This window comes from Dipodomys merriami, unplaced genomic scaffold, assembly GCF_024711535.1.
Source record: "Dipodomys merriami isolate MVZ:Mamm:240054 unplaced genomic scaffold, mDipMer1.0.p SCAF_104, whole genome shotgun sequence".
NCBI lineage: Eukaryota > Metazoa > Chordata > Mammalia > Rodentia > Heteromyidae > Dipodomys > Dipodomys merriami.
In genome coordinates, this window is record NW_027202316.1 from 1,628,923 (window position 1) to 1,642,048 (window position 13,126).

The 13,126-nt window shown below is 42.9% G+C and overlaps 1 protein-coding gene across 1 annotated transcript in view; it reads left to right on the forward strand.

Moving 5' to 3' along the window:
• Gli3 (GLI family zinc finger 3) overlaps window positions 1–13,126 on the forward strand; it is a 215,259-nt gene that overhangs the window by 131,631 nt on the left and 70,502 nt on the right. Inside the window, exons 5-6 of the mRNA XM_069998267.1 lie at window positions 2,383–2,529; window positions 6,721–6,922. Coding sequence (XP_069854368.1) covers window positions 2,383–2,529; window positions 6,721–6,922 — 349 coding nt within the window. The remainder of the gene's footprint in view (window positions 1–2,382; window positions 2,530–6,720; window positions 6,923–13,126) is intronic.

A 13,126-nucleotide genomic window follows, 5' to 3' on the forward strand; every position in this document is an offset into this window, starting at 1 on the left:
AGTTCAGGGACAGTATTGAGGCCCTGAGTTCAAGCCCCAGAGCCAGCACAAAAAATAAATAAATAAATAAATAAAAATAAAGAAGTCACTGCTGGTTGCTTTCAAAGAGAGAGGGAGACCATGCATTTCTTTTGACTGATAGGTAGTTGAGGAGGCTTCCCTGTCCTCTTCCACCTTCCTCCTGGGAAGGGTTCCCCAGGCTGGCTGTATGAGGTGGGAAGCAGTACATTTCTTATGGACTATCCGTCCAATATATTCCCAGGACTAACTCCTCTTGCAACTGTTGCTGGTTCATTTATTTGCTTCTTTTTTTTTTCTTCTTCTTTTCTCTCTCTCTTTTTTTTTTTTTTTTTTGTGCACATGGAATTGGCTTTTACCATTTGAACAGTATTCACATTTGAAAGATAAAATTGGCGTGTCAAGTATGAGTTAGCTTTCCTCCTTTGGGTTTGAGTTTGCAATAAGGGATGTGGAGAATCTTTTCACGGAGTGCTTGGCGCTGGGGCTTTAACCTCAGGGCTTTGATGCTCTCCCTCAACTTTTTCCTTTAGGACTGGTGCACTTGAGCCACAGCTCTTCTTCAGGCTTTTTGCTAGTTAACTTGTAATGAGAGTCTCATTAATTTTTTTGTCCATCTGGCTTTGAATTGATTCTCAATTCTCAGCCTCTCCAGTACTAGGATTAAGGGCATGAACCACTGGTACCTAGTTAAAAGGTTTTTTTTTTTTTTTTTAATGCTTTTAATTCTGTTTTTTGGGTGTATCATGCATGTGAGTATGAGGATGTAATTATAATACAAAACTCACAGACATTGCCAAACTAATGGTGTTCTGGGAAAATCATTGTAAAACTTTTACCAGCCTGACTGAATGGTATATATTAAGCACTTTACATGCATGGAATTACTTTTTTGCTTTGAGCCAGTTCCCAGAACTGGTGTGAATCTAGACCTCTGGGAATCTGGAGGCCATACGCAGGTCGGCTCCAGTATCCGGCTACTCAGGCCTAGAAATTGGCAGGTAGAAACTGGTCATTACCCCATTCCTGGAAAGCTGACTCTTTCCAGCAAATTGCTCCAGATTGATAGGTTTTATATACATAGTAGATATGTGTGTGTGTATAGGTTATATATATGTTTGTGTATTTATTTATTTATTTATTTTGTCATGGGGCCTGAACTCTGGGCCTGGGCTCTCTCCCTCCACTCTTCAGCTCAAGGCTAGCGCCCTACCACTTGAGCCACAGTACTACTTCTGGCTTTTTCTGCTTATGTGGTACTGAGAAATCGAATCCAGGGCCTCATGCATGCAAGGCAAGCACTCTACCACTGAGCCACCTTCCCAGCCCCTATGTTTTTTATTTTATAAAGGAAAATAACAGAAAGAGAGCTTTTAAATTAGGGAAGGTGAAAATGATCTTATCAATCAGTTGGATGTCATTAGAAGCTTGCTTTCATTTTTCTTTCTTTCTTTTTTATTTTGTTCCCCTCTTCTTCTTATAATCTCTTAAGTCCTTATGTTAGTAAGTGTTAACTCATACACTCCTGAGAGGTTGGGGAAGAATTTTATGCCTATCTGGGAAGGTCATATAGTTGTCAGCTTGTCTACTGCTGGCTGTAAGAAATAAGTATATATAGTAACTTAGTGTCAGAACCTGTTTTCTTCCAAGGTACAAACATGGCCATATACATAGAGCCATGAGCTTTGTAACAATCTACACTGGAAGAAGTTTACATCTAGTGGAGGTCACATAACATTAAATCACCTATTGAAGTTATTATCAGTATATCATAAAATCACCTAATGACACCTTTCTGAGTATATCCTTGTATCCCTGTCTTTTCTTGAGGGAGAGGGGTCCTGGGACATGAACTCAGGGCCTGGCACTGTCCCTTACTGTTTTTCCTGAAGGCTAGTATTCTACCACTTGAAGCATACCTCCACTTCTGACTTTTTGGTAGCTAGTTGGAGATAAGAATCTCACAGATGTTTCCTGCTCAGGCTAGCTTTGAGCCTTGATCCTTAGATCTCCAGCTTCTGTAGCTAGGATTATAGGAATGAACCACCAGCCCCAGCCATGTGTCTGTATGCGAAGGGATGCATGACTGTTCTGTGTATGTTTTCATCATTTGGATTTCTTGAAACAGTAAAATCTTTGGAATGCCTATTTTATTTTCTCTGCATACTGTTGCACTTTCGAATGAGAGATATCTAATATTGCGAAAGCATAATTTGATGTGTAGGAACTCTCCAGTATTAAGCCAGAAAAGGAATTGTCTGAGGGGGTGGGGGTAGGGGGAGGCTGACAGGTAGACATGGGATTTCCTAAGGGCAGTGGATGGTAGATGTTCTTCTCATTGTCCCATGGCTGTGTCTCCTGTAGCCCCGCATGCTGGAGTGAGTCCTGCAGAATACTATCACCAGATGGCCCTGCTGACCGGCCAGCGCAGTCCCTATGCAGACATCCTCCCCTCGGCCGCTACTGCTGGGGCAGGTACTATCCACATGGAGTACCTTCATGCCTTAGATGGTAAGTGTTGAAGAATATAGAACCCACAGATGTGGTGGTGTCAGCATGAACACGGGTCTTGGGGTAACTGAAGCTCATCCCATGCATGTTTGTTTGGTGTGGCGTATGAAGATAATTGATCCAGAAATGGTGGTAACTTGCCTCGGTGGATAAGAAAATAAGTTAATAGGATCCAGGCATGATGGACTTCGCTTAATTACGTCTTGGTTTCTTGCTTTTTTTTTTTATGCTTTAGAAATTAATTGGGGAAAAACAAAATCCATCGATACTTAGCTTCGTGTTTCAAGTTAAATGATTTTTTTTGTCCCTGTGTCTTTATTTATTTATTTATTTATTTATTTATTTATTTATTTATTTATTTATTTATTTTGTCGGTCGTGGGGCTTGAACTCAGGGCTTGGGCACTGTCCTTGTGCTCTTCAGCTCAAGGCGAGCACTCTACTGCTTGAGCCACAGCACCACTTCCGTCCCTGTGTCTTTTTTACCTGGAGAACACCCTAGGCTGAGTTTGATTTGCATTGCCGAGAGCAAGGGAGGAGCAGAGTATCAACATTTAGGAAGACCAAGAGCTGATTTCCTTATCAGAAATTAGGAAATAATTCTAGCAATTCTAATAATTCAGAATAAATTGGAAATAATTTCTAATCAGAAATTCAGTTCTAATAATATAGATAATTCAGCATAAGTGGTAGGCTGGCCCTATACCACTTAAGCTACATTTCTGCGTTCCGTTTTTGTTGTTTAGAGATGAAAATCTCCTGGACTTGCCTGCCTGGGCTGGCTTCAAACTTTGATCTTCCCATCTCAGCTTTCTTCATAGCGAGGATTATAAGTGGGCTATGCCAAGGCCCTCTTCTCTCCAGAAAGGACCAGTTTAACGTCATGCATTAGTGAGATCTTGAGAATGAAGGGAACAGTGAAGACTGAGGCATTTCCACTGATCTGCTGTACTCTTTTTTCAGAGGTGTGCATGTGCCCAACCCTCTGGTAACTTGGTTCTCAGGTTTGGAAAAGAGGCAAGGTGGTGGGTTTCCACAGAGTTAGAAATGTACAGCCTGACTCTCATGACCACCCAGAGCTGCTGGTGTAGTCCAGGGGTCCATGAGCCTCCACTGCTTTCCACCGGGCACTTTGCCACCCAGGGAGAAACGTTACATCTGCAGCAGGACGCTTGCTCAGCTCCGTAAGGTAGAGAGCGCTTACATCTCAGATTCATCAACAGCCCCATTTCAATTAGCGATTGTTGTGGGTGAGAGGGGTGGGGGAAGAAGTTCAGCATCATTATGCAAATTAGTTATTTAAAAATCTGCAAATAAAGAATTAAAATAAGAGAGACTCCATGGAAGGTCAGCCTGCATTGCTTTGCCCATTTGATGAGAATGTGTTTAGTCAGGATGTGGCAGGATTTATCTAAATAAAGGATGAAGCTACCCTTTTACTTTGTAAAAACTAATTAAAGGAATTTTAATTTGCCAGAGTGTATGGTAAATTGATTGTCATTAAGTAGGAATTTAGATCCCCTATCATTCATCACATAAAAGGAAACTACCTTTCTCTTTGTCAGATTTCTTTATTAGAATAATGAAACAAAACAATTAGTGGAAAGCCAGGTTGGGTCTGTCAGCCCAGAAAAATAACAGTGCTCTGGCTTCAGTGGAGAAGCCAGTGGCTAGATTTGTGAGGGATAACATCTCTTTGAGCTGCTGAATACAGGCTCATGGTTAGCATTTTTGGCACGTGCCTATAATCCTGTCTCTTCCCAAGGCTGAGATCTGCAGATGGGAGATTTAAAGCCAGCCTAGGCTGAAAAGCCTAAAAATTTCCATCTCCGAGTAACCAGCAAAAAGCTGGGCTAGGTGTGGCTCAAGTGGTAGAGTACCAGTAAGAAGCAAGAAAGCTGACCAAATGCTCTAGACTCTGAGTTCAGATCCTGATGCTGGTGGAAGGAAGGAAAGAAGGAAGGGAAGTGGGGAATGTGGCTCAAATCCTAGATTTGAGCCCTGAGTTCAAACCTCAGTATCAGCAAAGAAGAAAACAATTTAAGTCAAGCTGGGTGCTGGTGGCTCACACCTGTTATCCTAGTTACTTGGGAGGCTGAGATCTGAGGGTCATGGTTCAAAGCCAGCCAAGCAGAAAAGTCTATGAGACTCTTATCTCTAATAAACCACTAGAAAATGGGAAGTGGTTCTGTGGCTCAAGTGGTAGAGTGCTCGCCTTGAGCTGAAGAGCTGAGTGACAGCGCCCAGGCTCAGAGTTTAAACCCCACAACTGACCCCGCCCTCCTTCCCCGCAAAAAAATAATTAAATCAGTGCTTTATTTGTCTTTCAGATTGATTTTCTAGTTTGATACATGGATCATTCTAGCATACTAAGGAGTAGGAATCTATGATAACATTGACGGAGTAGCCTTTCAGATTTGTCTATACCATTTTGTTAAATCATTTCAAAGCACATTGGATGGTTACTTTATATGTCACAATCCATCCCATCTTTGGGTCAAGTGTAATAGTGCATACCTATAACGCCAGCACATGGTAGGCTGAGGCAGAAGGATTGTAAGTTTGAGGCCAGATCTAGCTATATTAGGGAGATTCTATCTGAAACAGAATAGAGCAAAATAAGAAGAAAATGCGTCTTGATTGAAGAAAATCATTGCAGTGAATATGTCTGTTCTGTAGAGGTTTAACTACAACTTCACAATTATGGGTTTTGCCTGTTCTTTCTAAGTAGGTGTGTCTGTGCTGTGAAGTAGGACATCTCTGTTTGCACTCTTTTCTTAATGGCATTTTGTTCTTCTTCTTCCTTTAAACTTACTGTGATGACTCTGTGGCATAAGCAGGAACTTCACAGAGCTGCCAGTGAACTTGTGGGCCACATGCTTTTCTATCCCTGCTGAGTCGGGTCTTATTCTTTCATTTTTAGCTCCTACTAAGAACTGTCGTGTTAACTTGGCCTGTGAGTTGTTAGTCTCTGGATTAGGGCTCCATCTTGGGATGTTTTTTGGAGGCTCAATATCCCAGAGAATTACACCTTTTTTCTTTTTTCTTTTCTGTCAGTCGTGGGGCTTGAACTCTGGGCCTGGGCTATGTCCCTGAGCTATTCAGCTCAAGGTGAGCACTCTACCACTTGAGTCACAGTGCCACTTCCGGTTTTCTGGTGGTTTATTGGAGATGAGTCTCACGAACTTTTCTTCGGGGGCTGGCTTTTAACCATAATCCTCAGATCTCAACCTGCTGATTAGCTAGGATTATAGGCATGAGCCACCAGCGCCTGGCTGAGAAGAATTACACTTGTCTTTATTGGCACAGGACATTTTATTGTCAAGCTTGCAGTTTTCTCTCCCTGACCTTGGAAAAATCCATAAACAGCATCTCAAGATTCTAAATGTTTGCTAGGTACACTATATATTGGATTATGAGAATTTATCCTTCCTAGGCAAACAGGTAATCTCCCCCCCCCCCCCCCCCCCGCCCCAGGCTGCCCTGCACTCCGTGGGGTGGGTAGTGTCACCCCTGGCTTTCTCTCACTGGAGACCAGCACAGCCCCTGAGTGGTGAGAACCAGATTATCTATGGCTGTTGTCACGTCTTCTTGGGATACAAATGCTACACTCCTGTTCGAGAACCATGGATGGAATGCAATGTGTTTATAAATTGTTTTCGTGATCCTGTCTAAGTATATCCGGGGAGCAGGTAACTCCTGAAGACCTTGGGAAGAAAGGCCTTTACCTGAGTTCTCATTTTAGGCTGCCTTAATTCATGTTTATTCTTCAGCTCATTGCCTTAAAACAGTGTGTTTTGAGACGAGAGGGATGGCGTGTTTAAACCCCCATACAGGAATCACTGTCATGGTTGCTTGTGGTGAATTAATCATGAGAATATCTAAGCAGGCGTCAGATTCATAAATCATTAGAAATGAGCAGGATAACACATATAAGTCCTTCCCTTTTGTTTAGCAATTTATCATTTTGCCTGTACATTAATAAACAGAGCTCCCCTGAGGTAAGCTTCTGGATGATAAATATTTCCCCCTAATTTCCTCAATTGTAGCCCATAGATCCCCAGGGGGAGGAGAGATTCTTCTCTTTGTGGTTTTTGCCCTTCACTTCTTTCCCACAGGCAGGAGTAATCAATAACAGATATGATGGAATCCAACTACAGGTAATCAGGTTCTGTTTGGTGTTCCTTAACAGGTGCCAGGTTCCCCAGCCCCAGGCTGTCAGCCAGGCCGAGTCGGAAACGCACACTGTCCATATCACCGCTGTCTGATCATAGCTTTGACCTTCAGACCATGATAAGGACATCTCCCAACTCCTTGGTCACAATTCTAAATAATTCCCGAAGCAGCTCTTCAGCAAGCGGCTCCTACGGTCACTTATCTGCAAGTGCAATCAGGTGTGTATTTTCCTGAATGCAGTGGGCATGCACGCGCATGTGTGGATGTGTGTGTTTAGTAAGATGCATTCATTGGTGGTACTGATTGCCTATGTGGAAGATGGAAATGACACGTTCCTGGGCCTTTTCTGGGTGCAAGTCCAATATCATGATAGTGAATTGCAAAGACAGTTATTAGGCCTCAAAGAATTTTCTTAGACCCATTAGTTAGTTCAGAAATAGGGAAGTAGCAGTTACTCAGGATGAAATCAACTTCACACAGAATATGACAGGTCTTTTTATTCATGCCTTTCCCTGTTAATAATTGTTCGCTAGAACAAAACTGAGTTTGGTGTCTGGTGGTAAGGTAAGAGTCTGAGACAGAAATAATATGTAATGGGGAATGAGGGAGGAGAGTGAAGGAAAGGGTGATACTGATGATCAAGAAACATTCTCCATGTAAACGAATGGACATGTTGAATTAAAACTCCTTTATTAAACTATTTAAAGAGAGCAACAGGGGCTGGGAAGGTGGCTCAGTGGTAGAGCACTCCCTTGCATGCCTGAGGCCCTGGGTTCGATTCCTCAGCACCACATAAGCAAAAAGAAAACAACCGGAAGTGGTGCTGTGGCTCAAGTGGTAGAGCGCTAGCCTTGAGCTGAAGAGCTGAGGGACAGTGCCCAGGCCCAGAGTTCAGGCCCCACAACTGGACCCCCCCCAAAAAAAATGATTAAAGAGAGCAACAACAAGACAAAAGGTTAAATAAACTCATAGCCAAAGTCTTGTTTTGTACCTGTTGAGGGAATAACTTTATTGTGAGAAAGGAAGAAAAATAAATAGAAAGAGTTTGTTTCTAGTGGAAAATAATTGAGCCAGGTGCTCCTGGCTCACACCTGTAATCCCAGCTGCTCTGGAGGCCGAGATCAGAGGATTGTGATTCAAAGCCACCCTGGGCAGGAAAGGAACGTCAGTGAAAACTCTTATCTCCAATTAACCAGCTGGAGGTGTGGCTCAAGTGGAGAAGCACTAGCCTTGAGCAAAAAGCTTAGGGACAATATCCAGGCTCAAGCCCCAGGACTGGCACTCACATATGAAACAGTGAAAGTAATGACTGTTTTCACTAGCTTTGCTATTAATAAGTGATAGACAGGGGTTTTAGTCGCTAATTCGGAGAGAGGGGCGGAGGGAGGGGGATCTCCCATGATGGGTTTGTGTTGTGTTTGGGAAACTTAGCTCTTCAGCAAACACAGATGTTAGTTAGATTACAGGAGTGAGCCATCGGTGCCTGCCTATGATTTTTATTCTTTACTAGTTCATTTTACCATGATAATCCTTGGCAGGCACTTGTTAGCATTTATATTATAAATCTTAATTTTTATATGTTTTTTTTTTTATTTGCTTGTTTCTTATTTTTCTGCTGTTTTATATTTTGTATGGTCATTAAAATATGGAGACAGGGAGTGATGCCATTAACTCTGCCTGTAACATAGTATTTAGTACAAACTACTGGGAGTTTAGACACTTAGTCGTTGTAGTGATAGCTGTATGTGTTGAAGTCTTTGGTACATTTAGAGTCAAATGCCAACTCTCCTACTAGCTGCTGTGCCAGCCCTCCCTCCCTTCCTGCTGTGAACATTCTTCCCGTTTATAAGCCCTAGGTAAGACAATCAGTGTGAAGGGAATGGATACCATTCATTAAAAACTGCTGAATCTACAGTGGCCAGGCAGAATCCCTCTAGCTGGGTGAGGCTGCAGGAGAGCTGACCTGGAGTGGTCCATCTATGAAATGAGCTACCACAGGTCTGTGCTGCTCCAGTGACGGTTCCTGTCTGTCCTTGAGTAACCCCAAGGCCATGCGAGCAATCCTCTCTCTTCCTTCTCTCTAATTTCTCGTCCCTCTTGCTCTCTATCCAACCATCCCTACTTTTGATGACATCTAAGGGTTAGAGTGGGGTGCACAGATGATTCCAGTGCCATCTTTACTGTTCTTTACTGAATCTCCACTGGTTGTTCAGGACTTCAAAGACCCTCGGTATCCTGACATGGGGAAGTCCTCTTTATTCTCAAGAACGATGGAAGGGCAGGCTCACCTCAGAAACCTCAAGACATTCAGATAATCCCAGCTGATTACTCATTTCCTTTCTTGTCTTTGAGCCTTTTCATTGCCTGCTCTCTCTGGCAGTGGCTGGCCTCACTTTTAAATACCTATCCTTCACAGGTTAGGCTGGCAAGTCGCCCCTGTGGCAGAGCAGGCAACCCAGGATAAGGTGAGCTTGCAAGTGATATCCTCTTGCAGTAATTATAATCACAATTGGTATTTTTATTACCAATTTCCAGAGAAACTTCAGGGCATTGCTTTTCAAAGTTTCACGTTGCAAAGAGGTCAGAACTAACTCGGTGGTAAGACCAGTAGACTGTGGGGAATGGAAAGATGCATAGAAACATCAAAGTTTCTAAAAAGGGCAGAGCTACCTGTCTTAAGGGTGAAAGATGGACAAAAAGAGGCATGGTGGTCAGGAGGTGCGTGCTGTCCGTGACGTCCCAAGTAGCAGGTACTGTCATCCCTCTATAGTTGAGGAGGCCAGTGAGACTTCCTGTCTTACCCACTTGCTCCGTGAGTCTTCTGAAGATGAACTTGACCGATATCCTCTGTCTGGTAAACACCTAGTCCTGCTTGTGAATTCCCCAAACAAACATGTCTTCCACACCTAATTTATAATGCCAAAGGTGAATGGTGCCTTTTTAAGAGTTTTCAAGGACGTTGTTAAATATTAAAGGATAGCCATTCCGATTTCTTAAAAAAAAAAAAAATGACAAGCAAACCAACCTCCCATAACTATCTACCTCACGTTTGTGCCAAGTTCAAATGAGATTTTCAAAGAACAGTCGTCATTGTTTGGATTTTTGTTTTTGAAATTTAGTGGTTTATTTAGTCATTTTTGTTTTTGTTTTTGTGTTTTGCCAGTCCTGGGGCTTGAACTCAGGGCCTTGGCACTGTCCCTGAGCTTCTTTTGCTCAAGGCTAACATTTTACCACTTGAGCCATAGCTCTACTTCCGGCTTTTCCTGTTTATGTGTACTGAGGAATCGAACCTAGGACTTCATGCAAGCACTCTACCACTAAGCCACATTCCAAGCCCTCTGTAGTAGTTTGAGATTTATTTCTCTTCTGAAGGTTGTATGCACTAAAAAGTGCTTGTCGCACCCTATAACACCCGTGTCTTCTCACTTTTGACGCTAGGAAACAAGTAGCTCCTGAATGAATGAATCAAGGAGACCTTTAGTGAGTCATTAGAATGCCCATTAACCCTTTAAGGGAAGTTTCTACATGATGGATGAATAAGTCTGGTTTACCAGAAGTTGTAGTCTATGTACAGTTATTTAACATGACTGTAACTTTACAGACTACATAGAGAGGTAGGTAGAAATAAAGAGATGGACATGAGATAAAGGGCTAAAACAAATATAGTTCTTGAGTCTGTGCATGGTCTTTGTATTTTTATGTATTTATGAATTTTTTCTGTGTATTTATGCAACAGATATTCAGAAAAACTCACTGGCATACTCAGAACATGATCATGTCAGATGCACTCAAACGTGTTGACCCAGGTGAAGATCACAAGTCCTTCTTTTTTAATCTCAGAACTTGTATAACTCAGAAAAAAACAAAAAACAAAAAAACAAACTCTACACATGGGAAAGTCAGTTGCGAGGTATTTCATCTCAGGAAGGTAGCTGTGTGTTGTCCATCTTAGATTTCCATCTGAGACCTGGTGATAGACATCATTTGATGCTTTCCTCCAGGCAGTGAAAGTCAGGTGCTTGCAGGTGATAGAGTCCCAGCTATGAGTAAAGAAACCAAGGGAGAGTATGAGAAACCCTGAATTCAAGCCCTACAAGCCTCAGTACAAGCATTAAAAATTAAAAAAATCTCAATTTGGAGGCTGCAGCTAGTTGGGAAATGCTTTTCTTTAAAACTAGAGAAAAGATAATAGTAGCAGGTTGTATTTTGAAGAAAAGAATTCGGTTTCATATTAGTATACGGTATTTCTAACTGATTCTAGATGGCTGATCAGTGGCATGGCTGTAGTGAGATTGTGTGGTTACCATTGCGATCAGAGTGTCTTCATAATAGAAAGCTTCATGTATTTTTTTTTCCAAAGCTACTCAGAGTGCAGTGTGCGTGTGTGCAGGTCAGGGCTAGGATCTGTCCCCGTGCAATGTGTGGGTCTTTATATTTCAGTTTGGGCAGGGTTATCCCAGAAACTTAACCTGGAAGTTGTGTGGTAGGTGGAGGAAGCTTTGTATTCTTTTCCTCTCATGTAGACACACATGTGTGTGCGTGCGTGCGCGCACATACCTGTTCTTAACACCTGTAGAAATGCTGCTAGCTCATGGTCCATTTTCTCCAAAACTGGAAAGACTTCATTTTGAATTTCCCAGCTGTAGCCAGATTGTGGATTGACTCACGTGACCAGGAAACTAAAGTTGGTCAGGAGTAATTTTGGAGTACTTACTGCCCAGTGAAGAATACTTTTTGCTCAGTCAGGAGTACTTATTGCTTAGTCTAGAGTGCTTTCTGCTCTGTCAGGTAGAATTTACCTTTGGAATTCTTTTTCTTTGTAACTTCAGTTTCTGCTGTTACAGAGTGAAGTTTGACACTAACTTGAATCGTGTTTTGTAGATTTGTTGTTTTCACGGTCACATTTAGTGGAAGACAATATTCTTTTGGAGTGACAACTGAGTGTGCTAGGTGAAATAATGGGCCACCAAGAAGTTTGTACCCTAACACTTAGGACTTGGGGCTAGATCATCCTATAGGCTAAAAGGAATTTGGGAGACACGATTAAGCTGTAGATCTTGAGATGGGTGTATGCCTTGGGTGATTGGGGTGGTCCCAAGGAATGGGAGGGTCCTTTCAGAGGGTCAGAATTAGCAGGGGAGGGATGATGGGAGTGAAATGGAACCTTGAGCCAGGAAATGCCAGCAGCCTCTGCAGAAAGGCCCTGTAAGAAGCAAGGAGCCTAGAGCCTCCATTGGAGGCAGCCCTGCCCACTCAGTGTACACTGCTGATTTGATCAGGTGACAGCCAGTGTGTGCTCTTTCACCTCACTGTGTCTATAGTGGTTGATTGGAGTGGGGTGCTGAGAAGGACTCAGTGTTCACTTGAAATTGAGCTGGACCATGCATGGCTTACCTGAACCTCAGCTCAGAAATGGAGAAAGGAATATAGAACCAGGGAGTATTCTGTGCTGTGATCAGAATCAAATTCTCTAGCTGAGCATGGTGGTACATGCTGATAATCTCAACCATGCAGGAGGCAGAGATGGGTTGATCACAGTTTGAGGCCATCCCACAAAGAACAGGTTGGATGTCTTGGTGTTCACTTGCAATCCCTGCCGTAAGGAAGATTGTTGTCTCCGGCTGACATGGGCAAAATTTGAAGACCCCTTTAAAAAATAACAGCAGTGTCTGGGGACATGACTCCAGTGGTAGGATCTTTGCCTAGAAAGCACAAGACCCTGAGTTCAAATCCTAACATCACTAAAACTTGAAAACTAAAGAGCAAGGAGGTATACATAGTTCCTGTTTATGGGGATATTGGTTCATAAGGCCTCTGTGAGTAGGTGACATTTGAGCTGGGACTCAAATGATGGAAGGAATGCAGTTTGTGCTAAGCTTTGGAGGCTAAACATTCTAGTTGAGGCAGACAGGAAATACCAGTGTGCAGGTCTTGTTAGGGAGCAGGCCTCTGCTGGGCCGTGGGGCCGACTGAGAATTCCCTAGAGTTCCAGAAGAGTTGACAGGAGTGGAGGAGGCGTGGCAGGAATGCTGTTCTGTGGTCCTGGCCGTCCTACCTGTAGTGTCCAGCTGTAGCCACTCTATGCTCCATCCTTATACAATTGAGGCTGAGCATCCTCTAGGCAGCATCCTGAGATCGAGAGACCTTGATGCCAGATCACAGATTTAAGGCTTTAGTTTCTTCAGTTCTCAGCAGCCCTGTGATCTGGAGCGTGGTCAGCACAGCTGGATGGGGCCGGCTCTTCTGGGCAGAGACAAAGCATCATAGTATGTCTGAGAGTCCATGTCTTCAGGGAAAAGTGTGGTGGCTCATTTGGAATAAGAAATGAATGTGGAAAATCCCTGGTGCTCTCGTTTCCCTGGCAGTCTAAAATGATGATGAGGCTTGTAAAGTATGTTGCTCATCTGATTTTACTACAGATA